We start from the raw sequence: 25,614 nt of genomic DNA on the forward strand, positions 1-25,614 counted from the left end.
AGGAAACGGCCCCCGGGGTTTCCTAGACCAAAGAGGGCAGGGCCCTGTGGCCCCTGCTCATCCCTGTGCTTCAGAGCTTGCCATGGAAGCAAGCACAAGTAAATATTTCTAAAGAGAGAGCTTAACCCCCCATGGAAAAGACAAGATGATGGAGGAAGGAGAGGAGGGTCAGAAGAGCATGCCCACCCTGACCTCTCGTTCTTGTGGGGTCTGTTTTCATCTGTCCGACACACACTCCTTCCCTCACCAAGGAAAGGCCCCTGGCTCACTGGCCTTCCCTCGAGGGCCCTGAACACAGGCTGCAGCTCTCCAGACAAAGCAGGAGACAAGCAGTCACGGGGTCAGGTGCTAGCCCTCTAGATGCCACATGGCTAGGAAACCCCCCTAGGGAAGCTCTGGATACCACAGACCAACTGCAGCACTGCTGAGCTGCTCAGGCTTGAGACATTTTATGCAGGCCCATGGCCCCAACCCCAAGGCCCAGCCTCAGCGGCCTCAGTGACATGCACAGCACTCTGAAACCTGAGGGAGCATGTGCTGAGGGGGGAAGGGGGCGGCTGCCAGTGCCCTGGAGTGGTGAGAAGACCAGAGGGAGGGGACGGCCTTTTCTTCCTGCCTGCCCTTCCTCTTTAAAATCACAAGGGGTCACTCTCAGACCACAGACCAGAGGAGGCATAGCGACTGCTTCCCAGGCAGTTTCTCCAAGTTCACAGCTGAGCTCTGGCCCTAGGCTAAAGCTGCTCTCAGATGCTTAAACTGCATTGGTTTCAAGTGGTTCTGACATCTGGGACCCATCCTGAAAATATCAAGAGAACCTGATACACATGCATGCATTAGTTCATTCATCCCTCACCAAACACTGATTCGAGTCTACTGCGTGCCAGGCCTTAGGAATAAAGACAGAAAGCTCTAGACTCTATACGCAACACAGGTGACACTGGCAGCCAACAGGGTATCCTGTGGGTCCCGGAGCCAGACTGGCTGGGATCAAATCCCCGCTCCGTCACTCTTGAGCTGTGTGAACTCAGTTAAGTTATATAAATCTCTCTGTGCCTCGGTTCTCTAACTGTAAATGAGGATAATCCAAGTATCTATATTGCAGGGCTGTTATGAGGATCAAACGAGTCAACATACGTGAACAGTGCCTGCCACGTATCAGGTGCTACACAAATGTGCTGTTACAATCACAGCCCCGCGGATGCCACAGAAGCCAGACTGCCACCCAGAGCAGTACCCCCAGCACGGGGCACCCCTGCAGCCACAGGAAGTTGTTCACCCTCCTCTGTTTGTACACTTCTCCTCTCCCTGAATTGACTGGCTTCCCTTCTAGGTCTGTAGAGTACCAAGACGCCCCAGGTCCAGCCCAACCCTTCCCCCACTTGTAAAAAGTCACAGGGCTATTCGCGGATGATGGGGCTGCAATGAATCCTGCTGCAGCACTTGCTCTTCCACAGGCCAGGACCTCTCCACTCTGTGGGGCAAGGCCTGCTCTGCCTGCCTAGTCTCCCTCCAACAGCTCTTCAACCGACTGCTGGAGCTCACCTGTCTTTCCTATGTTTTAACGACAATATCCTCTGATTGAGCTATTAACATCTTCATTGGCAAGTGCCTCTATGACTTCCACCGTTGCATGTACTCATCATCTCATGAAACCTTCATGGTGATCCTGGGGATCTGGATGAGGAAACAGAGGCTCAGGGAAGTTGAGCTGCCTTTCCGCTGATTGGCCTCCCATTCAAGGGCTCTTTTCACCACACCTAACTCCATTTTGGGCCTTTTCTCCTTTGGCTAAGCACTCCAGATCTGTCAGCAGTCCCCTCTCCATCCCAGCTGTGATTCAGTTTGTCAAAGTCCACCAGTGACCAAGGCGGCACCAGGAGACAGGGTTCCTCACCCCAGTGCCTCCAGGGTGAGCAGCTGGCTCTCAGCATATCCTGGCCAACCAAGAAAATCCACCAGAGGATGACACAAGCTTGCCGCTGGGCTCAAGGGTTAGAAGAACAAGGCCCTTTCCTAATCAACTGCCCTATGGGAGGATCGCCCTTCCGGCCCCATGCTGTGGGACTACACCCTAACAGATTACAACCTATCCAGGTCTTAAGGTAAAAAACCCTGGGGAGGGAAGACTTTACAACCTCCTTCTGAATCGGGACCTGAACTAAATCTCAAAATTACACACTGTCACCGAACAAGAGAAGCTTAAAGGAATCTTCCAGTTCAAATGGTCTTAAATATACACTGAACCTCTTGGCAAGGGACTCACCAGCCCTCCACCCCACTCTCCCTCAGAGGCACAGCAGGGCTGGGGGGCATTCCAGGCAGAGAGCAGTGCGAGCAAAGGCAGAGAAGCAGGAGACAGCTGGTGGAGTTGAGGGCCACCAGGAGCAGCCCAGCATGGCTGGGGCACTAAGTTTGAGCGAGGAAGGCAGCAGATGGAGCCAGGATAGGGAAGGGGAGCATCCTCTTCTACTCCATCTGCTAAGAGTAGCACTGTTCGGGTGCTGTCCGCAAGGAGGACAGGTATCATGGCCCAACTGGGGTTTTAGGCAGACAGCTTTGGGGGCTGTGTGGAAGGCACACTGACTGCACTGACAAGGCAGAACCACCCATGGTCTTCAGGTCAAAGAGGTCAATGTTGGTCAATAAATGGTCAACAATGGCTTTGACCCTGAATGGCTGACACCACAGAGAAGCCCCTATGTGTACTGCTCCAGCACAGACACTCCTTTGGGGCATTATGTTGCTTTGCCAGGGGCTGCTTGGAAACTGGGAGACATAAAGGCACTAGAAGGCCAAGGGACAGAACTTAGGTTGATTAGCAGAAAGCCAGAGCACAGGGCAACTGTCACTGGGCAAAACCTTAACACCCAGCACGCACACAACAATCTCTCAGATGAGCACAGAGACGAAGGGGAGTTGCCCCCTCCCCAAGCTAGAGGGAACATGACTGGCCGCAGAAAGCAAGGCATGGAGGCGCAGGTGATGTTTGCACTCAACTATGGGCCACTTACAGTGAACAAGGGTCCTCTTCAGTGAGATCTGCTAGGTATACATTTGCAAAGTGGATGAACAGCATTCCTATGGCTTGTTTGGAAGTGTCTAAAAACCTGTACAAAATAGAATCAGCACTTATTATCACTCTGACAGGAGGGTAATAACCAATTTGGGGAAAATGATAAGTCTGAAACATGAAGAAAAAAAAAAAAAAGCCACTGGGGAGACCCCAAACTTCCAGTTACGAGTCACCTCTTCCTGGGACGTTGGGACTAACTCAGGCTTGGCGTTTCAGCCCCCTTTCAAAACCGTAACACTGCATCCCTGAAAGGCCACTGATTAATAACACAGATTTAAACACACGAAACACGTTTAAAATGTGTGTTTTCACTTTCTCTTTTTCTTTTTTTTTCTTTTTCTTGCGGTACGTGGGCCTCTCACTGTTGTGGCCTCTCCCGTTGTGGAGCACAGGCTCCGGATGCACAGGCTCAGCGGCCACGGCTCACAGGCCCAGCCGCTCCGCGGCATGTGGGATCTTCCCGGACCGGGGCATGAACCCGTGTCCGCTGCATCGGCAGGTGGACTCTCAACCACTGTGCCACCAGGGAAGCCCTCACTTTTTCATTTTTGTTACTTCAAAACAAAATGCTTGAACGCAGCTTTGGATGGGGTCTGAGGTGCCTCTACTTTAAAGAGCTCCCAACCGACTTCACACACAAGCTGAATGATGTGCAAGCTTAACGAGACTTGCACTCATCCAGCACTGCCTCTGGAACCCTAAACAACCTTCAGCTGCTGCCGCTTAAACAACGGGCTCGTTTGGGGCAGACAAACTTTTCAGTAAAGGGTCTGAGAGTAGATATTTTAGGCTGCGGGCCATCGTCCTCTGCAGCAACTACGCACTCTGCTGCTGCACTGTAAGAGCGGCCAGTCACTAGCAGCCCACTGACACTTTATTTATGGAGACAGACAGCAGTCAGATTGGGCCTGTGGGCTACAGCTTGCCAGCCCTTGGACTAGAGGACAGGAGTTTCAGAAAAGAAAAAACAAAGTTGGTAGTCGCTGGGACAGGTGGCAGGAGCACTGTGGAGATAACGTGGGCCCTCAGTTTCTCCTCGGCCATGAGCACCTGGGGACCACTCACAGTTTGCGGTCGAGGAACCTTTGGATTGTGGTCACCTCTCTTGGCCTCCCAGGCTGGGCATTCAGAATTGGGCCAGGCCACTGACAGGAGTGATAAAGGGGGCACACAGGCATGGGTCTCAGGGCTGGAACAGACCTTAGAGATTATCCAGACCAACCCTGCAACTGAGGCCTGAAAATCATTTCCTAAAATCACGGCAAAGTAGGAGCTACCAAAGGGGATTGTGTGTAAAACCCAACTCCACATTCCCCCAGGCCCCCCACCTAAGCTAGATACCCAGACTTGAGAGAAACCGACTGGTGGAAAATAAAAACGAATTATCAACATTGAGAAATAATGCACTGAAGATCAATCAAGAATATGCTTATAATTTTATTAAGGGGCCTTTATCACAGAGATTTATCGGAAGTTTCCTCTGGAGGGAAAGTAGCTATTGTTAGGACAGGTGCAAGAAAGATGGCTTCTTGAGGGCATTATGTTGTCCCGAGGAGCTGGCTGTCTCCTTCTAAGTGATTTATTTTTTTGGAGTTTTGTCTTTGGAAGCTATGTCTGAAGCTTTAACCACCATTTCTATGAAGGAAAAACTGTTGCCACAAGGTCATCCTGGGACTAAGAAAGACTAGTTTTGGGGAGAGGGGCATCTACATGGTACATTTGACTTATCTCCAAATTTAGATGATTTTTTTGCTTATGCATAGAGAGTCCAAAGATTTAACATAGTCCAACAACAGGCAGACATAACTAACAAAGCCTGCAGCATGGACTGATACATCTGTATCATCTTCCACCTCCCAAAACTAGACAGCAGAGTTATGACAGAATCGCCACCATATGGCTGTCACTAGCCCTATAGTGGGCTCAACAGTTATCTGGAGAAACAGAAGTGCTTTCATATTATACACAGTTCCTGATGATTAACTGGACTAATGGATTTCAACACTTTATGTTATGTATAATTGCTCACATTCCATGCCCCCCCCAAAAAACTCCCCCCCAAATAGTCAAAAGCATTCTAGGAATGAGTTAATATTTAAATACGCACCATATCCTCCAAGGACGTCTTTCATGCTTTGGTTCTCTGAAGCGTTTGACTGAAAGAAAAGATAGATATTCAGTACCTTTCTAGAGTGATAAGGAAGCAAAGTGCATTTAACAAGCTGGGGGTTCTCGGCACACTCGGTGTTTAAAACCACTGAGTCAGGGTACTTGCTCTTTAACATGGGATGATGTGCAAGAAGCCATGAAGGTCTCAGAGGCCCTGTTGCTACTGACCAGTGGACTCTTCCGAACGGGCTACTTAGGAAGAGTGGCTCCTCACAGCATGTGGAAAATTGTATTTTCTTCTTTGTGACAAGGGTCGCTCAGACAGGGGCTGGAAACCGCAAAGGGGAATGTAGCTACTTCTAAGTTCAGGGTCCAACGACAACCCATCCATCCGCCCACCCACCCAAACGTTCACAGAGTGCCGGCTCCAAGCCAGGCGCTGTGGAGACAAAGGCAGAGGCAGCTGTAGGGGAGGGCAGACACGTACCCGCAAGGGTGGCGAGCGCTTGAGAACAGATAAGTCTGAGGCAGAGTGAAGGCAGGAGCCCGCCTGCCTGCCTGGAGGAAAGGCACCAGTCAGGAAGGTGGCCAAGCCCAGTCCTGGGGACCGGGGACGAGGCTAGCAAACGGACCAGGGAGGGGAGAGAACAGCCGTTCTGGACAGAGCACACACCATGAGCTGACAGGCACAGGGACATGACGTGACAGAGTGTGTGTGGCATAATTTGATTTGGCTTTAATATAGCAGGTAACAAGGGAGACAGGTTGAGCAGCGTCCTGAGTGCCAGGCCAAGGAGCCTGGAATGAATCCTGCTGGGAAGGAAAAGCCAGGGAAGAGACCTAAGCAGAGGCAAAGACACGGTGGAAATGGCGGAAAAGCGGCTCTGAATTGTGTAGATGGTGGGTTTCTGGAGGTGGAGAGGACTGAGCAAGGATGCTGATTGTGTCCCAGCACCGGGCAGTGGCACTCCCAGCACAGGACAGTGGAGGCGGGACGCTCATTCAGCAACAGCCTGACCACGTCGAATGGCAAAGGGCTCCCCAGACTGACATCTTCACCTCAGGTGGGTCTGAGACATAATCGTTTACACTGAAGGAAACAAAAAAGTTCTAAGTGTCTTGTCCTCCACTGAAGCCCTAGGCAGACTTCTTTCTACAACGACTCTATCCACTAAAACAAACAATGCAAGTGCCGCATGTGTGATGTTCTCCCACACAGAAGTACCGAGGAAGAAACAGACATGATGGTAGCAGGCAAGAACAGACTTCTGGCAGAGCCCCAAGCTGCAATGAGGATGCAGGAAGAGGAAGGCAGGGAGAGAGAAACGGGTGGCCAATCAATAAGCCCTACTTCTCTAAATAAATACAGGCAGCCCCTGGGTTGCAAAGCAAGGACTGTCTATGCACAGAAATGAAATGTCTGGTGTTTAGAGACATTTTGATAGAGAGACCAAAAAGCAGGTGAAATTGTGAGGAGGGCTCTCATCCCGTTGACACATGACAGATCCAAAACATCAACAAGGCCGAAGAGTCTTGAGGGAGGAGCTGAGGGAGGCCCAGAGGTTCTGCAAGCATCCTCTGGGCTGAGGGGCTGGGGGCTCAGGAAGGAGATGCGGAGGGAGCTGGGCCAGGACAAGCCATCTGGAGGGAAAGCCCACAGGCAGGGCCAGAGCGCCTCCTGCTCATGTGTTCTTCTCCTCAGGGGAGTCTGTCCCCATCAGCATAAAATAAAGGACATCAAAACATAGCCCAGGAAGAATGTCCTCATTCTTAGGAGATACATGCTAAAGTACCAGAATGGGTACAATTTACTTTCAAGTGGTTTAGGGGGAAAATTATACATTATTTATGATAATTATATATAATAAATATATTATAAATGGTATAACTTGTAATTATAAATAATTACACTATAATTATAAATAAATACAAAGTAATTATATAATATTTATAATTATATTAATATAATAGACAATAAGTAAAGAGAAGCAAATACGGTGTTATGCGCCAAATTGTATTCTTCCTCCCACCCCCCTAATTCCCATGAAGAAGTCCTACCCCCAGGACCGCAGAATGTGATTACTTGCAGACAGGGTCTTAAAAGAGGTAATGAAAGTAAAACAAGGTCCATGGGTGGGCCCTAATCCACCATGGCTGGTGTCCTTACAAGGAGATTAGGACACACACATAGACTGAGGGGTGACCATGTGAGGACACAGTGAGAAGACAGCCACCTGCAAGCCAAGGAGAGAGGCCTCAGGAGAAACCAAACCTGCTGACACCTTGACCTGGGACTTGCAGACTCCAGAACCGTGAGGAAGTAAATTTCTGTTGTTTATACACCCATTCTATACTTTGCTACGGCAGCCGTAGCACACCAATACATGTGGCAACACAGTAACTGATAAACCGAGATGAAGGACGTTTGTGTATTCATTAAATTTATTTAGACTTTTTTTTTTAGGTCTAACATTTTTTGAAATAAAAAGCTGGGAAGAAAACACACTCTAGAAGAATGAACCAGTCCAAGCGTTCATCTGGCAATATCGATCAAAACTGTTAATACCCACACCCCTTAACCTGCAGTGCACTGACAGGTACGTGTCGCACAGGTCTTACTGCAGCACATGCCAAGATGTATATAGGTCTTCACTGTCATAACAAAAACCCAGGAAGAAGCCATCAATGTGGGGTCGGGTATATACATCACGGTACGAGGCAACACCATGCAGTTACTAGAAACAAGGTAGATCTGCATGGATTAATATGGGAAGACTTCCAAATTATATTAACAAACTGCAGAATAATATGCCTACCATGATTCTGTTCAGACCCATTTTTAAAGAATATATATTTCTGCTGGTGTTACGCAGGGGTTTTTTCCCTAGGATATGTAAGTGACTGTTAACAAAGGCTTCCTATGATGAAAGGAATTATGGGTCAGGGGACCCATAGACTTTTTGTATCATTCTGAATGGTTTAAACATTCTTCCATGTTCATATTGTTTTTATTTCCAAAAAAAAAAAAAGACAAGCCTGTGTCAGAGACTTGTATTAATGTAGCAAAGTGGGACATGGGAGAAGTGATGTGACTCACAGCTGGGCTCTGGTTCAAGAAAGGGAGAGGAAGGGTGTGTGCAGGCTGTCCGTGTGCGGGAGCGCCCTACATGGGACTCAAGAGTGGATTCAGATTCTTCTGAAGAGCAGACATGTGGCTCCTGCCTTCTCCCTCTCCATGTCCTACGCCCTTTCCCTAGAATATATGAGTCTAAAATCTTTTTTTTTTTTAAATTAAAGGAAGAAGCAGCATTAAGAGAGCTACTCTAGATCTAATTTGGAAAAGAACAGAAGATCCCGTTCACCCAGCCATGTGTTATTGAGGGGCCTGCTGTGCTATGGGGCCAGTTCAGCAGGCGACGAAATAGACAAAACCCCCCACCTTCCTTACTTTCAAGGGGGGAGAGAGGAGTAAACACAGAGCATGGCAGGCAGCAACAAGGGATAGGAAAGCAGGAAAGGAGTGAAGGGGCCTGGGAAGTGGATTTGCAGGGACAGATGAGGAGGCCCGGAAGGTGAGCATCAGTCAGTGAGAATCACCCGTGTCTGCGGAATAGCCGTCAGGCAGAGGCCAGGGATAGGCGGGAGTACGGGACATGAAGTCAGGCCTCCCAGGCCTGTGGCCCAGGGAGCAAAGGCTCCCCTTTGCCTGCAGTGACGAGGGGGCAGCTGCAGGGCAGGACGCTGTGACCTATAGTCGAATAGGCTCACCCCTGCTGCTGTGCTGAGCAGCCTTCAGGGAGACCAGTATGAGAACCCACGGCGAGGCAGTGGTGGCTTAGCCAGCTAGCAGCAGGAGAGGACGACAGGAGGTGGGATCCTGGCTGTATCTTCAACACTAAGCCGACAGGACTTGCCGACAGGGTGGATGGGGGGGTGTGAGAGGAAGAGTTGTCCAGGACAACTCCAGAGCTGGGAACTTACACTGTTCCACTGCACTTCTGGTTCTGGTTTGGTGGTGGTGAAAGGTGGGAAACTGAGGGGACACAAGACTTCTCTGCAGGTAAGAGATGAGGAGCTGCCTCCAGGTCCCTGATGGACGACGAGCCAGGTAACCGTTCCCAAACAGGCCTGTTCCCCACGGGGCTGTGGCAGCTGCTCCCTCAGAAGCTCCAGAGAGTGATTCAGGCTCGGCCCTCGGACAACCGATCTTTTCTCAATTCCTGGTGCTTCCACAGGATGGAGAGAACTCAGACGGTGCAAGAGGGCAAAGCAAAGGGCAATCCATCCTTTCTAACGTATCCACCAACATCCCCTGAGGCCGGAGGGCTAGTGGAGGGGAAGCAGGCACACCTCAAAGGTAGGCCAGGCCCCTGACACTCTGCGACACTGGAGCTGGAACCCAAGGTCGACGGAGCAGCGCCCAAGAGAGGCCCTCGTGAGACAAAGAAGGGGGGGTGGGGGGATGTTGAGAGTGGGGGACAGACAAGGGGGCCGTTGGCGCGCGCAGCCCTCGGGGGGCTCCCAGCAGGCTGTCTGCCTTCATGCACACACGTCCCAGAGACAGGTGTGGGGCCCCATCGCCAGAAAAGCAGTAGTGGCCAATAGCCAGAGAGATGCGCTGTGAGTCCTCTGCTACTATGTGACTTTATGTAAAAAGAAAAAAAGGAGGGGGGCCTCTATGATCTAGCAGGTTGACCTCAAAATTAAACAAGAGAAAACAGGTGGAAGCAGCTGGCACAGAACATGTGCTCAGGAAAGCAAACCACACCCTGCAGGCCGTGTCCTGGACCGTCTTCCCTCTCCTCCCCTCTGTGTCCACTCTTCCCAGACCTGGGGCCCAGCCACCCCATCCTGGTCCTGGTCTCTGAGAAGCGTGTGACCTAGGGTCTGCCAGCCACAACCTGACCTCTCCACACCAGCCGCCCTCTTGCGCCTGCAGGCAGCTCAGGGTTCTAGGAATCCCCCCAATGTTCTGAGTGTTCCTCTGTGGCTCCTTTCTACCTCCCAATGGCTCTCTCCTCCCTCCACAGGCTCTCCTTCCTCTGCTTGACCCTTGGGGAGAAGCCCCCCCTCTCAGGGTTTCTATGCCAAGGGTTCATCAGCCTCCTCCCCCAGCCCTGGCCCCCAGTGACCCTCCAAGTGCAGCCTGGTCCCGCAGAGTCGTGTCTCCTGCCCACCCTGCCAGTCCTGCCTGGCTTCCCCGTTTCTGCATAGAATGGAAGTCTCCTCACCTCTGGGGCCTCCATGGTCTCCTCCCCTGACTCTGTCAATCTCTCCCACCAACTCTGCAATTGAGGAGGCATCTGGATGTGTCCCTTTCCCCGTTTCTACCACTGAACTAGTCCAGGTCCTCATGACTGCTTTCCCATGCCAGTGAGACTGCCTCTTCCCAGGCTTCCCAGTCGCCTTACCCACCCACCTGCCCACCCATTCCCCTCCCCATCCCACCCACAGCCAGCAGGTACTCTGTGCTGAGGATACTAAAACGCATAACACAAACACAGTCCCTGCCCTCAAGGAACTTTCAGTGTAATTACACTGCACATCATTTAACTTACCTGAAACACAGCTCCCTTCTTTTCCAATCTTACTCATTTTTGAATTAAAATACATCTTTTGGAAGAGGTAAAGTGTATAAAATCCAGAGAGTACATTCTTTTGGTTAGAACTTGTAGGGTACATCTTTTTCAATCTCCTTTCTTTCAACTTTATATTTAACGTGGGTCTACTGTAAGCAACATATAGCTGAGTTCCCCCCACTCCAAATGTGGCTGGCAACTGAAGAGTGGTCCTCAAAAAGGTATGTCCAAATCTTCACCCTCAATACCTGTGAATGTGACCTTACTTGGAAAAAGGGTCTTTGCAGATGTAATTGAGTTAAAGGTCTTGAGAAGAGATAATCCTCAATTAACGGGAGGTGTGGGGGGTCCCTAAATCAAATTACAAGTACCCTTATGAGAGAGAAGAGCAGAGAAGAAGAAGGCCTTGTGAAGACAGGAGCCTAGGAACCTCTGAAGCCACCAGAAGTAGAAGAGGCAAGGATTCTCCCCCCTAGAGCCAGTGGAGGGGGTATGGCCCCGCTGACACCTGGATTCTGGACTTCGCGCTTCCAGGACTGTAAGAGAATAAATTTGTTTTGTTAAGCCAAGAAGTTTGCGATTATTTGTTATGGCATCCCTAAAAAACTAATCAGGCAATTTTTTTTACTTTTACTTTTTGTTTTCTTGGCCGCACCCGGATTGCTTACGGAATCTCCCTGACCAGGGATTGAACCCCGGGCCCTCGGCAGTGAAAGCACAGAGCCCTAACCACTAGACCACCAGGGAATTCCCTTTTCTTTTCTTTTTCTTTTTAAATTAAATTAATTTATTTATTTTTGGCTGTGTTGGGTCTTGGTTGCTGTGCAAGAGCTTTCTGCAGTTGCGGCGAGCAGGGGCTACTCTTCGTTGCGGTGCACAGGCTTCTCATTGTGGTGGCTTCTCTTGTTGCAGAGCACGGGCTCTAGGCACCTGGGCTTCAGTAGTTGCGGCACGTAGGCTCAGTAGCTGTGGCACGCGGGCTGTAGAGTGCAGGCTCAGTAGTTGTGGCTCACGGGCCTAGCCGCTCGGCGGCATGTGGGATCTTCCTGGACTGGGGCACGAACCTGTGTCCCCTGCATCGGCAGGTGGACTCTCAACCACTGCGCCACCAGGGAAGCCCTTAATGAAACTTTTTGCTTTGACAATGTGATCACTGAAAGGCAGCCTCAGCATGGCTGTAGAGTGCACTCATCAAGGCACGTGGGCGCCCAGGAAGCAGCTCAAGTGAGGTTGGCAAGACTGCCACCTGCCCTCCTCTCTGCCCACCTGTTCTGGGCCTCGGCTCACACCCTCCCCTGAGGGTACCAGGGCATAGTGCTCACTCTTCCAGAAGTTTTGTGTTTTTGGTGCCGCACAACAGGAAGGCAGTATGGGTGATCAGATTCTACCTGTTTCACACCGGCAACCTCGTCACTTGGTTTTGCACACACCTCTCTGAGTCAGCACCTAGAGGGCAGGTACCTGGCAATCCACTTCCCTGTCCTCCTCGGAGCCTCGCCAGTTGATGCCCCAGGGACTTGCTGAGTGGAGGAAGAGAGATGGGATTTTATACAGGGGTGTTTCCTTTTATATCACAAGGAAGAAGACCTAAGAGGTGGCATTGCAAGTCAAATCACAGGAACTGGAAGGGAAATAATTTCCTCAAAGCAGCTGCAGTCCTACTTAGAAACCGAGTCATAAAAAGCACAACTGTTTAGAAATTAAACCGCACAATTTAAGACAGCCATGTCCGTGCCGGGCGCACCCTGAGAGAATTAGAGTTAGACGCGTGTAAGGGGCAGTAAGAGGCTCCTGACTGGTGAAGAGAAAGCAGGGCTCAACTGAATGACAACGGGGTAAACTGGGCTTCAGAAGATGTGATTACCAGGAGGTAGCAGTCCCTTGAGCCCCTCTTTATCTGACGGCACTTCCCAAACCAGCATGAGGAGGGTGTAAAATCACCCCTGCTGCGGATACAGTACAGGAAGGGGCCTGTGAACCCGGCAGGCTTCTTGGCAGAGAGCTTCTCTTTGCCGTGAAAATCCACCAAGGCAATTCAGTTACAATATAAAACGTGTGGGACATTCACATTCTTACTGCTAAAGTGTAATCTTGAAGCTAGAAGGTGATCACAGACCACACAGCAGCCACTTCAGCATCTGGCATTTCACAGAGTGATACAACAGAAGACACCCTGGATGGTGCCACGTCACAGGCTACGGAAATGAGTTACAGGCTCTTCACCAGTCCCTGTGTGAGATCTCGGGCCTCGGGATGTGAGCAGGTTTCCACCCCCTGGGGTGGGGGAGGCTCCAGAGACTATGAGCTCATGCTTTCTTGTTCATCCCTGGGGGCAAACCCTCTCCTTCCAATGACCTGCAGCCAGAAAAAAACCCAGAGTTTTAGAGCCTTCTGCCCAGTGACAGGCTGCTGACCAGGACGACACTCTGATGGCCTCATTTCTCAAGCTGTACCACGGTTCAGTGGCTCACGCAACAGAGGCTTCCTGTCGAGGGTAACAGGCTGTTTACCAGGGCAAATGGCAAGCAGCCCCCACCCGTGCCAGCTGGGGATCAGTTCATAAACTAGGCAGTTTGGAATCTGAGTCAGAGCCGGAAGGGTCCTTGAGGGGCCAACCTCCTCGGTGTAAAGGGTGAGGAAAGTGGGAGGGAAGAGCTGATTTGTCCAGGAGCACCAGGTACTTAGTAGTGGAGCTGGGGTGAAATCCGAGCCACCTGAGACAGGCCTCCTTCTGTAACTGGTACCGGCTGGGCCAGTGACCTCAAACCACAGCTTGCTGGCTCTGTGTTCCCAGGACCCCAATCCCAAAGGACAGAAACTCCTGGGGGTGAGTAAATCCACCCTCCCCGATGGAAGCAGCAATCTAGGAAGAACCCAGAAGTGTTTCTGCACTTTCCCTAAATTATAAATGATCATCCCAATATCCAAGCCTCCTTAATGCTCCCTAGTGGTGTGAAAACCCCAGCGGTACTCAGTGTCTTCAGAGCAGGGAGAAAGTTCCAGGAAGACACTGAGGTAGCCTGCTGGTTGCCCCCCAAACCCACCGACCCCTCTCTTTCTCACTAAGGAAGTCCCTTCGGTAGCTTGCAGACTGTGTCCTCAGCCTCCCCTGCAGCTGGGTGCGGCTGTGTGACCAAGTTCTAGCCTAGGACAGCTGTACACCCAGACTGGGCTGCTTTTCAAGAAGTGAAGAGCCACGTGATTCTTACAAGGGACTAAAGGCAGTCCAGCTGGGGGTAGTTTGAAATCTAGTCCCGGCTTTATCAAAAGTTTTATTATTTTAAGCCAGTCACTTAACTCTTCCGGGTCTAAGTGTCCTCAGCTGTCTACGTCACAGGGTCAACGTTGGGACAAAAGCAGCTGTAGCAGGTGAGTGGTGTGACTGCCTCACCACCACCCTTCGTCAGGCGTTCAATCCAGGATCTTACATCATTACTTCTCATCTTCACAGCAACCGTGAAAGGTATCATCCTTGTTTTACGCATAAGGTCAGAGGATCTGCCAAAGGCCCAAAGTGGTACAACCAACATGTGCATCTACATCTACCTGATTCCAGCACCCACATCCTCCCCCCACCCCACCCCCACCAGCCAACCCGAGGAAGCCTAATCCAAGACAACGCTGGTTCTTGTAGGGCTGGACCGCAAGGGCAGAGAGAGCCCAGGAGGCTCCCTGAGGTCAGGGCCCACCTCCTCCCCGTAACATGTCCTCACGACTCTGGTTCTCTTCCCTTAAACACCTCCACACAGCAGCTGGAGTGAGCTGAGATGCCATGCCTTGCTTAGAAGCTTCCAGAGTCTACCCCACCTCCCATCCCTCAGGGAACACAAGTTTGACTTTTCAAGTTGGCAAACAAGGTACCCGTGGCCTGGCATCTCCCAACTTAGTTGTCACTCACATTGTCCCTTTGGCTTGGGAGGGCCTCCACATTTCTTCTCCTGGAAAACTGTTAGATTAAGTTCAGACAACTCTAAGACATGCCTCCTTTGCAACGGGGCTAAGCCTCCTGCCTCCCTCTGGCTCCTCAAGGTCTCCTATGCACACCCCTGGATTAACACTTCACGTGCAATACTAAGGCTCTGTCTCTCCCGCCAGACAATTAGTTAAGGAGGCACACGCCTCCTCAACTTATTCGTGTTTACACCCTCCGCACCCAGCTCAGCACCTTTTAGAAGGAAGCAGGAACTGACCGAACAAATGGAGCAGAGCACACTGGGCTTCGCCACAGGCCAGAGGAGGTGACACCTTAGCCCTCAGTGTGCAAAGCTCTGGGCTCAAAACCTCACGTCAGCAACTTACGTGGGGCCAGGGAATGTTGTTAACCTTTCTGGGCCTCTATCTGCCTCTCTATAAAGTGGAAGAAATTACAGCACCCGGTTCACCTCAGCATTAGCAAGACAATATATTCATAGAGTATTTAAAACTGTGCTTTATACTTAGCAAGTACTGTGCACATCACAGCAAGAAGGAGTAGAGGTGCTACTGTTAGAGGAACAGTGCATCCTCAGGTGTAAAGCCCAGCTGCAGACAGCAAGAAAGCACTCATCTGATTATAATTTGTAGATCCAGAGCCTCCCTAAAATCTTTTTTCTTATAGATTATAAATCATTGTGGTAAGTTTGGAAACCAGAGAAAGTGAAATTTTCTAAAATGTCACCATCTGAATACAACCAAGATCATTAGTTGTTATATCACTGTACTTCTGGTTCCAAATCTCCTGGCCTGCACTTCCCACGTGGGACCAGAACGAAGCTATAGCAGGCTGTGCTCTCTGTTCCCTGGTCCGTCAGCCTCCATCAGCCCCAAGGGTTGGCCACTGGAAGAACTCTCCAGATGCTGGTGCTCTGAAAGGTGAGCACTGAAGAGTGGTGACAGGGACACCCTGGGCAGAGCGGCAGGGCACAGCTCAGGCTGGCACGGCTGGGCCTCCCGCCTCACCACAGCAGGCAGCGAACACGGGACATGCTCAGGCAACACCGAGGGACTGACAGGACAGAGGGCTCAAGACCAGCTCGGAAGGCTCAGAAGGTCACTGGGGAAAAGGGCTGGTTCTTGTCAAGACACCTCACGCTGCTCTTAGCTGAAGATGGGAGATGCACCATGAAATCAACTCAGGGCCGCTACAGAATTTCTTCTACAATCAGAGCGAGGAAAAAATTTGAACCGACACGTCACCGATTCAAGAAACCATGGAATGAGACCCTGTCATCACACTCCGATCCAGGGGGAAGAGCAGGTTGGTGCTGCTGTCCCACAAGCTGGCTGAGCAGGTGCCTGCAGTGGGGGTTGCGGGGGGGGGGGGGGGACTGGGGTCAGAGTTCAGCTGAGGGTGTCCCTCCACTCCACTTAAAACTCGCATGGCCACAAATCTGTCAAAAGGCAAACTTTATACTTCAGAGCTGTGCACTTTATGTAAATGACACCCCCATAAAAATTTTAAAAACAAACACAAAGCCCTCCCATGCCTTTCTACAGCAGTTACAATAAAACGCATGCTCCTTCTCATGGCCAAGGTATCGCGTCACTTTGGGTTCTCTCTGCTTCTCTGACTTCATCCCCTCATCCCCTCCGGCCTTCTCTCTATGCACCACACTCACCTGGCTCCATCCTGCCGCAGCTGCACTTTCTGTCTGGGACACTTTTCTCCCAGTTTGCCAAGTGGCGGGCCCCTCGTCTCACTCTTGTCCCAGTTTCCGGGACACCTCCTTGGAAGCCTCTCCCAACCACCTCAGCTCCAGGTGTGCGCATCCTGCCTTGCCCCCATCCCTCAATCTCACTTCCCTATCTCGTTTTCTTCACAGCACTAATGCCTCTCACCTCAGAAATTCTTTTGTGTTTTCCTGACCACTGTCTTTTTTCTCCCCACTAGAAAGGAAGCTCTGTAAGACCAGGAACTTCTGCTCTGCTTACCCCACATTCCTAGCAGCTAGAGGGTGCCTGGCTCTTAAGAGGGTGCTACACAATATTTGTTGAACAAAGGAATTCCTTCAGTCTGTCACTTAAAGACATAGTTATTGAGTACCGTCCAGGTATCTATTTTTAATTCAATAAGTTCCATGAATTTGCACAGTGAGTTCTCCCAGAAGTTTGGTTTGCAAACCATTAGTCCTGCAACAGGACTAAAATTGCTTAGCTTTCTCTTTGGCGCCAAAGTAATCTGCCAGCAAGACTGCCAGAGGACACTACTCCGGATCTTTCCTCCTCCTAACTAACCACAAGGCAGGGTCAACCATCCTGTCAAGGCCTCCCTCCCCATATCTGGCCTTAGATGCAAGAACCGGACACTCTGTAATCAGTTTAAGTGCCCATGAATATTTTCTGTAAGGACTCTTTCTGGACAGATGAAGCCGAGGTTCTAAGTCAGCCAGCTTTAATCCTCCCATGCGTGGGTGGGCCAAAGGCTGAGAGAGAAGCGAGAGAAAAAGCTAAACTGTCTGGCAAATAAATATGCTTAGCCTTCTAAACACGGGGCCTCCTTAGAAGCACAGCTTCCCTGGGAGCAGGGTGGCGGTGCCATTTGCTACAGCTGATGACCTCAGCAAGGGTGGGAGTGTTCCATGGGGAACTCTTGGATGGAAAGAAATGATGGCTGATAAGCACACAAGAAGATACGCAACCTCAATAAGGTCAATTTTTAAAATGCAAATTAATAATTATTCTTGCCCAGATTAGCAAAGATTAAAACATTTGGTGAAGATATTAGGAAACAGGCACTCTTTAACTGCAGGTAGAAAAGTAAATGGTACAACCACTAGGGAAATGTGTGGAAGTGGATCTGTGATCCTGGTCCCCAGGATCATTAAATTGACGTCAGGATGGTCACAGTGAATGGAGCCTCCTGGGACCAGGGATGCTGTAGGCAGAGATGTTAGAGATGCTGCTGGAGGTGGACGAAGAGGTCTCCAGGATGCAGTGTGACTTTCAGAAGCAGGAGGAGCTACAGACCTATAAATATTCCTAATGAAGGCTTCATGGGTAGTGTAAATTCTCCTTGAACACTGACGGAAGCCGCAAGCGTTCAGGAATGGGCTGTCCTAGAAGGACTCTGCCCTGAGAGCCAGTGTCCCTGGGCAACTGGGGACCCTCTAGGCCTAGGGAACTCACAGAGATTTGCTGCATCTGCTCTTGCTGCGTCACCACCACACTGCTAACTGGATTCCTTGGCCAAATACATTTACGAACTTCATTTGATCTCCTAGTAGACGGAGACATGCATGGTTTTCTCCCTATCAATCCACAGATCACTTAAAAAGTTGCAGCAGATATTTTGGTAATGTCTATTTTGATTTTAAATATTTACACACTGCGGCCCAGAAAATCCACTTCTAGCATTTTCTTTTATTGTTACACTCATACAAATACCCCAAAGTCTGTGTAAGAGTGTATTGCAGCTTTGTCTGTAAGAGTGGAAGACTTAAAAACCACCTAAGTGTCTATCAATAAGGGAGGGGTTAAATGTAAGTTATCATACAGTGGAATTCAACTGTTAAAAAGTGAGGTAGAAATGGTACACTTGCAGTGGCTGAATTTTATGCTATATAAATTACACCTCAGTAAAGTTTTCTAAAAAGTGAGGTAAATCTATCTGCATTGACATGGAAAAATGCCATGTCACCGAAAAAAAAAAAAAAGCACTCACTACCTGGCTCACTCATGGAAAAAAGCAAGTCACCAAAACAGTAATGTGTCATTTTAGCCTATTTTTATTTTAAAATGATATATACATGCAGAAATTTGAAGGCACACACAATAAACTGTTAACCATGGGTAGCTCTCTAGCGCATGGAATTATAAGGAACTTCTGCTTTTTATGCTATGTATTTCCATAATGTTTTCTTTAGTTGTTTACAAAGAGCATGTTTGTGGTAGGAAAAAAAAAGGGGCTAAAAACAATTAACCGAGAAAAAAACTTCTGTTGCCAAAAACAATAATTTAAAAATGACAATAATACAATTTTGCACGTTAGGTTAATTTAGAGCCTTCCTCAAATCTAACTCCTTCATAAAATTTTTTTCTACCAGAAAAGCTTCCAGCAGGCAGGACTCACTAGAGATAGGAAATATGTCACTTCAGCCCATTCAGTCCACGTCAAGCAGGGGCAAGGATCATTACTGCGCCATTTGTCATCCCTGATGGACAAGATGTTCCACCATGCTCCTGTCAGTCAGGTCAGGGGCTCCCCTCACACCTGATGCTCACAGGCACAGGTTCAAATAAAATGCTTATCGTATATGTTTATATTTTACAGGATTCCCCAGATTCCCTGCCTTTTCAAAATTAACCAACCAATAATCAATCCTGATTGTGCTGGGTAAGAGGCCTCTGACTACAAAATTTCTTTACACAGCCCTCCACTGCAACCTCAAGGCTAATCAAACAGAAAAAGGAGTGGCCCCAGAGTCTGTTTCTCAGAGCTCACACCTGCAGCCTGGGCCCAGTGCCACCATGGAAGATGATCGTCGGCTCAGGCAGTGCAGAAGCTTGTCAAGCTTGTCTCACTGCTGCTTCCGACAGGCAGAGGAAACACCCACTCGCCCCACTGCTCAGTGATGAGCTGCAGACTACAGGGTGGGTTTTCATCCTTGTAACCCAAGGCTCTGAAATGATTCCAGCTGCTCAGGGTGGTCCAGACTCAGCAGAGAACAGAACATATACAATGGGTATAGGGACGTCGTGTTCACACCTTGAGCCTGGAAAGAGAGGGTGGAGGTCCAGCTGTACATTCACCCACCAAGAGTTAAACAGAAGCTGAGGACTGGACACAACGCTGCCACTCACTACCTGGCTCACTCAGCTCCAAGAATCTTACTAGGAGGAAAACCCCAGTGTACTGTTTCATTCATAAAGATGACTCCACTTGCCCTCTGACCTTCTGCAGGTCATATACTCTCAATGCCACTCCCTGGCAGTGGTGAAGGGGTCCCCCGGCCCCTCATCTCCCTCATCCAGTAGCCGCTGTGAACACTTTGGAAGCTGTGTGAGGGCAACTGGCCGAGGACAGGTTCACACCCAACAGGGTCTCCAACCAAACCCTGCCTCACCTTCGAAGAAAAACAACCTTGTCTCCTACCTAAACCCAACATGCATGGCTAATTCACCTGAGTTTCTAGGAGGGTTTCTGAGAAAGCCTCGTCACGTACGGTATCATCGTCATCATCAGAATACTGAAGTCTCGAGCTATGCCAACTCAATCACTCCTCACATCCACCCTGGGAGGATAGTATCATCCCAAGTTCTAGATGAAGAAACTGAATCTCAGTGCAGTTAAGGAACTTGCTGAAGTCTCACAGGTGGCAAGTGGTCGTCAGGACCAGAACCCAGGCCACTGCTGACCCTCACTCCCCACAAAACAAGTCTCAGCATCAGGACCGCCTGGGCTTGGCCCCTCGGTATAAACTGCAAAGTTTCTGAAATGCAAACCTCTATGTACAATCCAGACAGCATTAACAAAAGTCAAGAACAGCCTCCCGAAGAGAATTCACTCAGAAAATTTAAGTATAGATAGAAAAATAGTTCAAAAACTTTGTTCTGTACTGACGGTAGCTACAGCATATATATCCACAATACATGCATCATCCAAAATTTCAAGGCTTGCAGTTAAAGTCAATTCAAGTCTTAATGCAGGTGGAAACTGAAACTGTTTGCTGTTGAAGTTCGTTGGTACAGGCAGAGGCCACACCGGCTGAGGCTACAACAGGTCTCTGACAAGCGCTGCCCAAGGTTGGTTGCTCCTGCCACCACTCGGCCTCCCACACACAGCCCAGGCTCTTGGGCAGCCCAAGCAGCTGGAGCGGGGAGGGGGAAAGCCCCAGGTCTCCCAGCGTCTGCAATATCCCTCCACCATCCCCACAGCCCTATGCCCCCTCCCACTGGCTGCTGCTCCAGGCTCTGTGCTCCTGGGCTGTCAGGACCAAGTGCCACAGTTAGGAAGGTCTGCTCACAGACCAGAGAGGCTCCCACCGCCCATGCAAGTGAGGGGCACCGCTTTGTGAGAATACCACACATTTACCCAGCAGAAGACTCTTCCTCTGGGAATGTACTGGGGCTTCACCTTCTAACTGAAATGAGCTGATAAGCACCCTTAGCAGAGGAATTAATAGAAGAGCAGCTCTTCTCTTGATACCACAGTTATAAAACTACATTTAAGACCTTTTCCCTAGCTTCTCAACTCAGGGCAGCTGGCATCCAGAGTCTTCTCTTTTTCAACAATATACGTTGTGTAACCAACCAGAATCTGAGCAGAAGACAAGCAACAGAGTTCATTTCCTCAGTCCCAAAGCCTGGGAATCAGGTGTCAGGGCAGCAGAGACCAGCTGAGAAAACCTTAACTTTACAATAATATCCTGACTCCAGGGAGCCTTGGGACCTTAAGTGAAGAAATCATCAGTCCCCTATGAACTAAAATATCTGTAAGTCCTCCTTGGCTGGCAGTGGGAATCCCATCTAGAGTAGTCTGTCAGATGCTTCAGGCACCTTGGGTTCCTCTCACAGCTATTTTCACCTCTTCTCCACTTAGGAAGAACAAGTGGCCTGGGTGAGAGGAAGGAGTGATAAATGAGAAGTGTGTACGTCAGTACAGGTTGAGAGACGACATAATAAACCACAACCCCCAGGACTGGGCCCCAGGCTGTCCTAGGAAAGGCGGGTCTGGGTCAAATTAGGATTCCTGTACTCCCAGTGCTCTCTCTGTTCGTCTGTCTACTGGGATCCCTCCAATTTACCTTCCATGAGAGCGCTGGAAAAACCCCCACCACATGGCGTGGTGGTCATGAGAGGCACCATCAAGTTGTTCTGCATCCCTTGTCCTATCATGCAGGATGTGCATGAGCGGCCTCAGGGATGCCGCTAGGCTAGGCTGACAGCTTGGCTGAAGAGCCGGTGGAAAGGAAGTCAGCCTCCATCTCCTTCCTTGAGGGCTACGAACCACACCTACAGGTGGTGAGGAGAAGCCACCTGAGTGTGCTGGGTTTTGGAGAAGCACTTGCTGGGTGATCCGGGATTGTTTCACAATAGTGTCCGCCTTTGTTCCAGCCTTCCTAGAAGTCTAGAATGAACATAAATGAACCCCAGAGAACCAGCATGCCTTGGTCCTGCTATTTCTCACTTGAAACAGGCCTGCCAATGCCAGCTCCTGATCAGAAAGTCCTGGCACAATTCACGAGACCTCAGGAAAAAAGGAGGCATAGGGCCCAGGTCAGGCCTGCCTACCTGTCCTCAGACTCTCCAACTCAGCAACAGTGCTGGGAATATGCTTCCTTTGGGCTTGCTCCTCAACCAAGCTACCCGCGGGAGACTTAGCTAATAAGCACCTTACCACACCTGACACTGTGCAAGCAGAGCCAGAGGCTGAACCCCTGATGTGGGTGGACAAGGACAGAGCTCACTCATTTACTCAGGAAATGACCAAACGATCTGACACAAGAATCAGGATAGTGCTGACTGTGCCTAAGTACATTCTAGGGGCAAGGGAAGAGAAGGTGGCTCTGGAGAGACTTACTGAGTGCTCAGGGCACTGAACAACAATTCTATACAACTCTGTAGAACAAAGCTCTATACTGTATACAGGCTAGAACTTGAGCACTTCCTCTCCCTTAGCATTGAGATATGAGCCCCCCTTTGAAAGAGGGAGGAGAAGGAAGATCAATTGCCTCCTTACAGAAAAGCAACTTGAGAAGACTGAAAATGTGTAAAAAATCACCTGCACAGAATGAGCAGGCTCCACTTCAAAGATTAGCCCCTATTTGACTCCCACACACAACTCAAAGCTCATTATACAGCAAATTAGTCTGAAATTTATCTTGTATCAACAATCCAGTGTGGAATGTAGAAACTCTGATTTCCTACCGGTTATAATACAAGCAGTGAGCCAACAGGCTGGCTTGCTAAAGACGAGGTAAATAATAAGAATACAGGCGGACCTCATTCTACCGTGCTTCGCAGATAACTATGTTCTTTACAAATGGAAGGTTTGTGGCAACCCTGCGTCGAACAAATCTATCGGTGCCATTTTTCCAACAACATTTACTCACTTTGTGTTTCGGTGTCACATTTTGGTAATTCTCTCAATATTTTAGACTTTAAAATTACTATATTTGTTATGGTGACCTGTGATCAGTGACCTTTGATTTTACTATTGTAACTGTTTTGGGTTGCCACAAGCAGCGTGCATATAAGATCGAACTTAAGCCATAAATACTGTATGTTCTGACTGCTCCACCAGTCGTTCCCCTGTCACTCTCCCTCTCTTCAGGCCTCCGTTCCCTGAAACACAACAATATTGAAGTTGGGCCAATTAATAACCCTGCAGTGGCCTCTAAGTGTTCAAGTGAAAGGAAGAGTCAGTCAATGCAGCAAACGTCACTGCTGTCTTGTTTTAGGAAACTGCCACGGCCACCCCAGCCTTCGGCAACCACTACCCCGACCAGTCAGCAGCATCAACATCAAGGCAAGACCCTCCACCAGCACAAGGACTACTCCTTGCTAAAGGCTCAGATGATGACTAGCATTTTTCAGCAATAAAGTATTATTTATGTTTTTTTTTTTGCGGTACGTGGGCCTCTCACTGCTGTGGCCTCTCCCGTTGCGGAGCACAGGCTCCGGACGCGCAGGCCCAGCGGCCATGGCTCACGGGCCCAGCCGCTCCGTGGCATGTGGGATCCTCCCGGACCGGGGCATGAACCCATGCCCCCTGCATCGGCAGGTGGACTTCCAACCACTGCGCCACCGGGGAAGCCCTAAAGTATGTTTTAATTAAGGTGTGTACATTGCTTCTTTTAAATTAAAAAAAATATTTATTTATTTTTGAACGTGGAATGGGTGAACCTTTCAAGGGGAAACTTGAAGCTGTTGCTTTACTTTTCAACTCAATCTTAGCTGACACTCTCACGCTCTCTGCTGACCTAGGTGGCTAACAGCCCTCCAAGGCAAGAAAAAAGAACAAGGCACTAGATGCTGTCACCAGTGTTTCTGTCCATCCCTACAAGAGCTTTCCCTTCCCCTATTCTACTGCAACAACCAAAAAGGTATTGTAAGCTCAATTCAGGTTCTCACTCACCCAGACAAGGGGACATCCTATCAGTGCCATGAAGTCTACTGACGAGGGCAGCATGGACCCAAATGATGCCCTGGAGGGGTATCAAGAAGGACGTAGGGCCTGGTATTTATAGCACGCCTCGGCAGAGCAGGGAAGGGTGGAGGAGCTGACAATACAGAGGAGGCACTGGGATCACGATTTCCCAGCATGCCCTCTAAGAGCTCAACGCCACACTGCTGCACTGCTATTTGTTAATGTGGTGAAAGTTATTCTTAAAGTTAGGAACACAACTCAATTTCTCCCCAATTTTGTAATTTGCTACCATCAGACTTAACTCTTGAGATTATAACTAAAGATGACAAAACTTGTAAAAGCTTCCAGGAGCTGAGTTGATATGGCAGCATGTAAGGACTGGAGGCACTTGCTTTGGGTAAAAAAGGATCATCCTTGTTTTTTCTTTTTCCTGCCTTCATTTATGAAAGATACTTCTCACCGGATATAGAATCCTAGGTTTACAGGTTTTTACTTTCAGCATTTAAATATGTTGTTCCAGGACTTCCCTGGTGGCGCACTGGTTAAGAATCTGCCTGCCAATGAAGGGGACACGGGTTCGAGCCCTGGTCTGGGAAGATCCTGCATGTCGCAGAGCAACTAAGCCCGTGTGCCACAACTACTGAGCCTGAGCTCTAGAGCCCACGAGCCACAACTACTGAAGCCTGGAGCCCGTGCTCCGCAACAAAGACAAGCCACCGCAACGAGAAGCCCATGCACCGCGACAAAGAGTAGCCCCCGCTTGCCGCAGCTAGAGAAAGTCTGCGCGCAGCAGCGAAGACCCAACGCAGCCAAAAATAAATAAATTTACAAAAAAGATGTTCCATTGTCTTCTGGCTTGAATAATTGTATGAAAAGTCTGTATTAGTTCTTATGTTTATTTCCCTCTACATAATGTCTTTTTTCCTCTCGTTGCTTTTTACAATTTTGTTTTTATTATTGTTTTTCAACAATTTGATTATGATGTGGCTTAGTGTGATTTACTTTGTGTCTATCCTACTTGGGGTTTGTTAAGCTTCCTGGATCTGAGTTTACATTTTGGTTTTTTTTTTGGCAGTGCCTTGTGGCTTGTGGGATCTTAGTTCCCCGACCAGGGATCGAAACTGGGCCCAGAGCAGTGAAAGCACCCAGTCTTAACCAATGCACTGCCACGGAATTCCTATGTGAGTTTAGTTTTCATCAGCTTTGGAAAATATTCGGCCATTACTCTTTTTTTAAATTAAATTAAATTTTATTTATTATTTTTGCCTGTGTTGGGTCTTGGTTGCTGCGCACAGGCTTTTCTCTAGTTGCAGTGAGTGGGGGCTATTCTTCGTTAAGGTACACGGGCTTCTTATTGCGGTGGCTGCTCTTGCTGTGGAGCTTGGGCTCTAGGTGTGCAGGCTTCAGTAGTTGTGGCACGTGGGCTCAGTAGTTGTGGCTCGCGGGCTCTAGAGCGCAGGCTCAGTAGTTGTGGTGCACAGGCTTAAGTTGCTCCACGGCATGTGGGATCTACCCGGACCAGGACTCGAACCTGTGTCCCTTGCATTGGCAGGCGGATTCTTAACCACTGTGTCACCAGGGAAGTCCCTCAGCCATTACTCTTAAAATATTTTTTCTGCCCTTTTTCTCCCACCTCTTCTAGAAATCCAATTACATGTTGGACCTTTGATATTGTCCCATGAGGCTCTGTTTATTTATTTATTTTTTTGCGGTACACGGGCCTCTCACTGCCGCAGCCTCTACTGTTGCGGAGCACAGGCTCCGGACGCGCAGGCTCAGCGGCCATG

At 49.4% G+C, this 25,614-nt stretch overlaps 1 protein-coding gene across 3 annotated transcripts in view; it reads right to left on the reverse strand.

Annotated features, from left to right (window-relative positions):
- Window positions 1–25,614, reverse strand: part of STIMATE (STIM activating enhancer) — a 54,333-nt gene that overhangs the window by 13,148 nt on the left and 15,571 nt on the right. Inside the window, exons 1-3 of one of the 3 annotated variants that reach the window (XM_073811233.1) lie at window positions 5,670–6,027; window positions 5,181–5,229; window positions 3,012–3,107 (exon numbers count right to left, since the gene is read on the reverse strand). In XM_073811233.1, the coding sequence (XP_073667334.1) occupies window positions 3,012–3,107; window positions 5,181–5,229; window positions 5,670–5,904 (380 nt within the window). In that variant the 5' untranslated portion in view covers window positions 5,905–6,027. Of the gene's footprint in view, window positions 1–3,011; window positions 3,108–5,180; window positions 5,230–5,669; window positions 6,028–25,614 lie in introns of those variants that run through there. The other 2 variants (XM_019947608.3, XM_019947607.3) reach the window with 2 other exon arrangements.

The sequence above is a fragment of the Tursiops truncatus genome, chromosome 10 (assembly GCF_011762595.2).
Source record: "Tursiops truncatus isolate mTurTru1 chromosome 10, mTurTru1.mat.Y, whole genome shotgun sequence".
NCBI lineage: Eukaryota > Metazoa > Chordata > Mammalia > Artiodactyla > Delphinidae > Tursiops > Tursiops truncatus.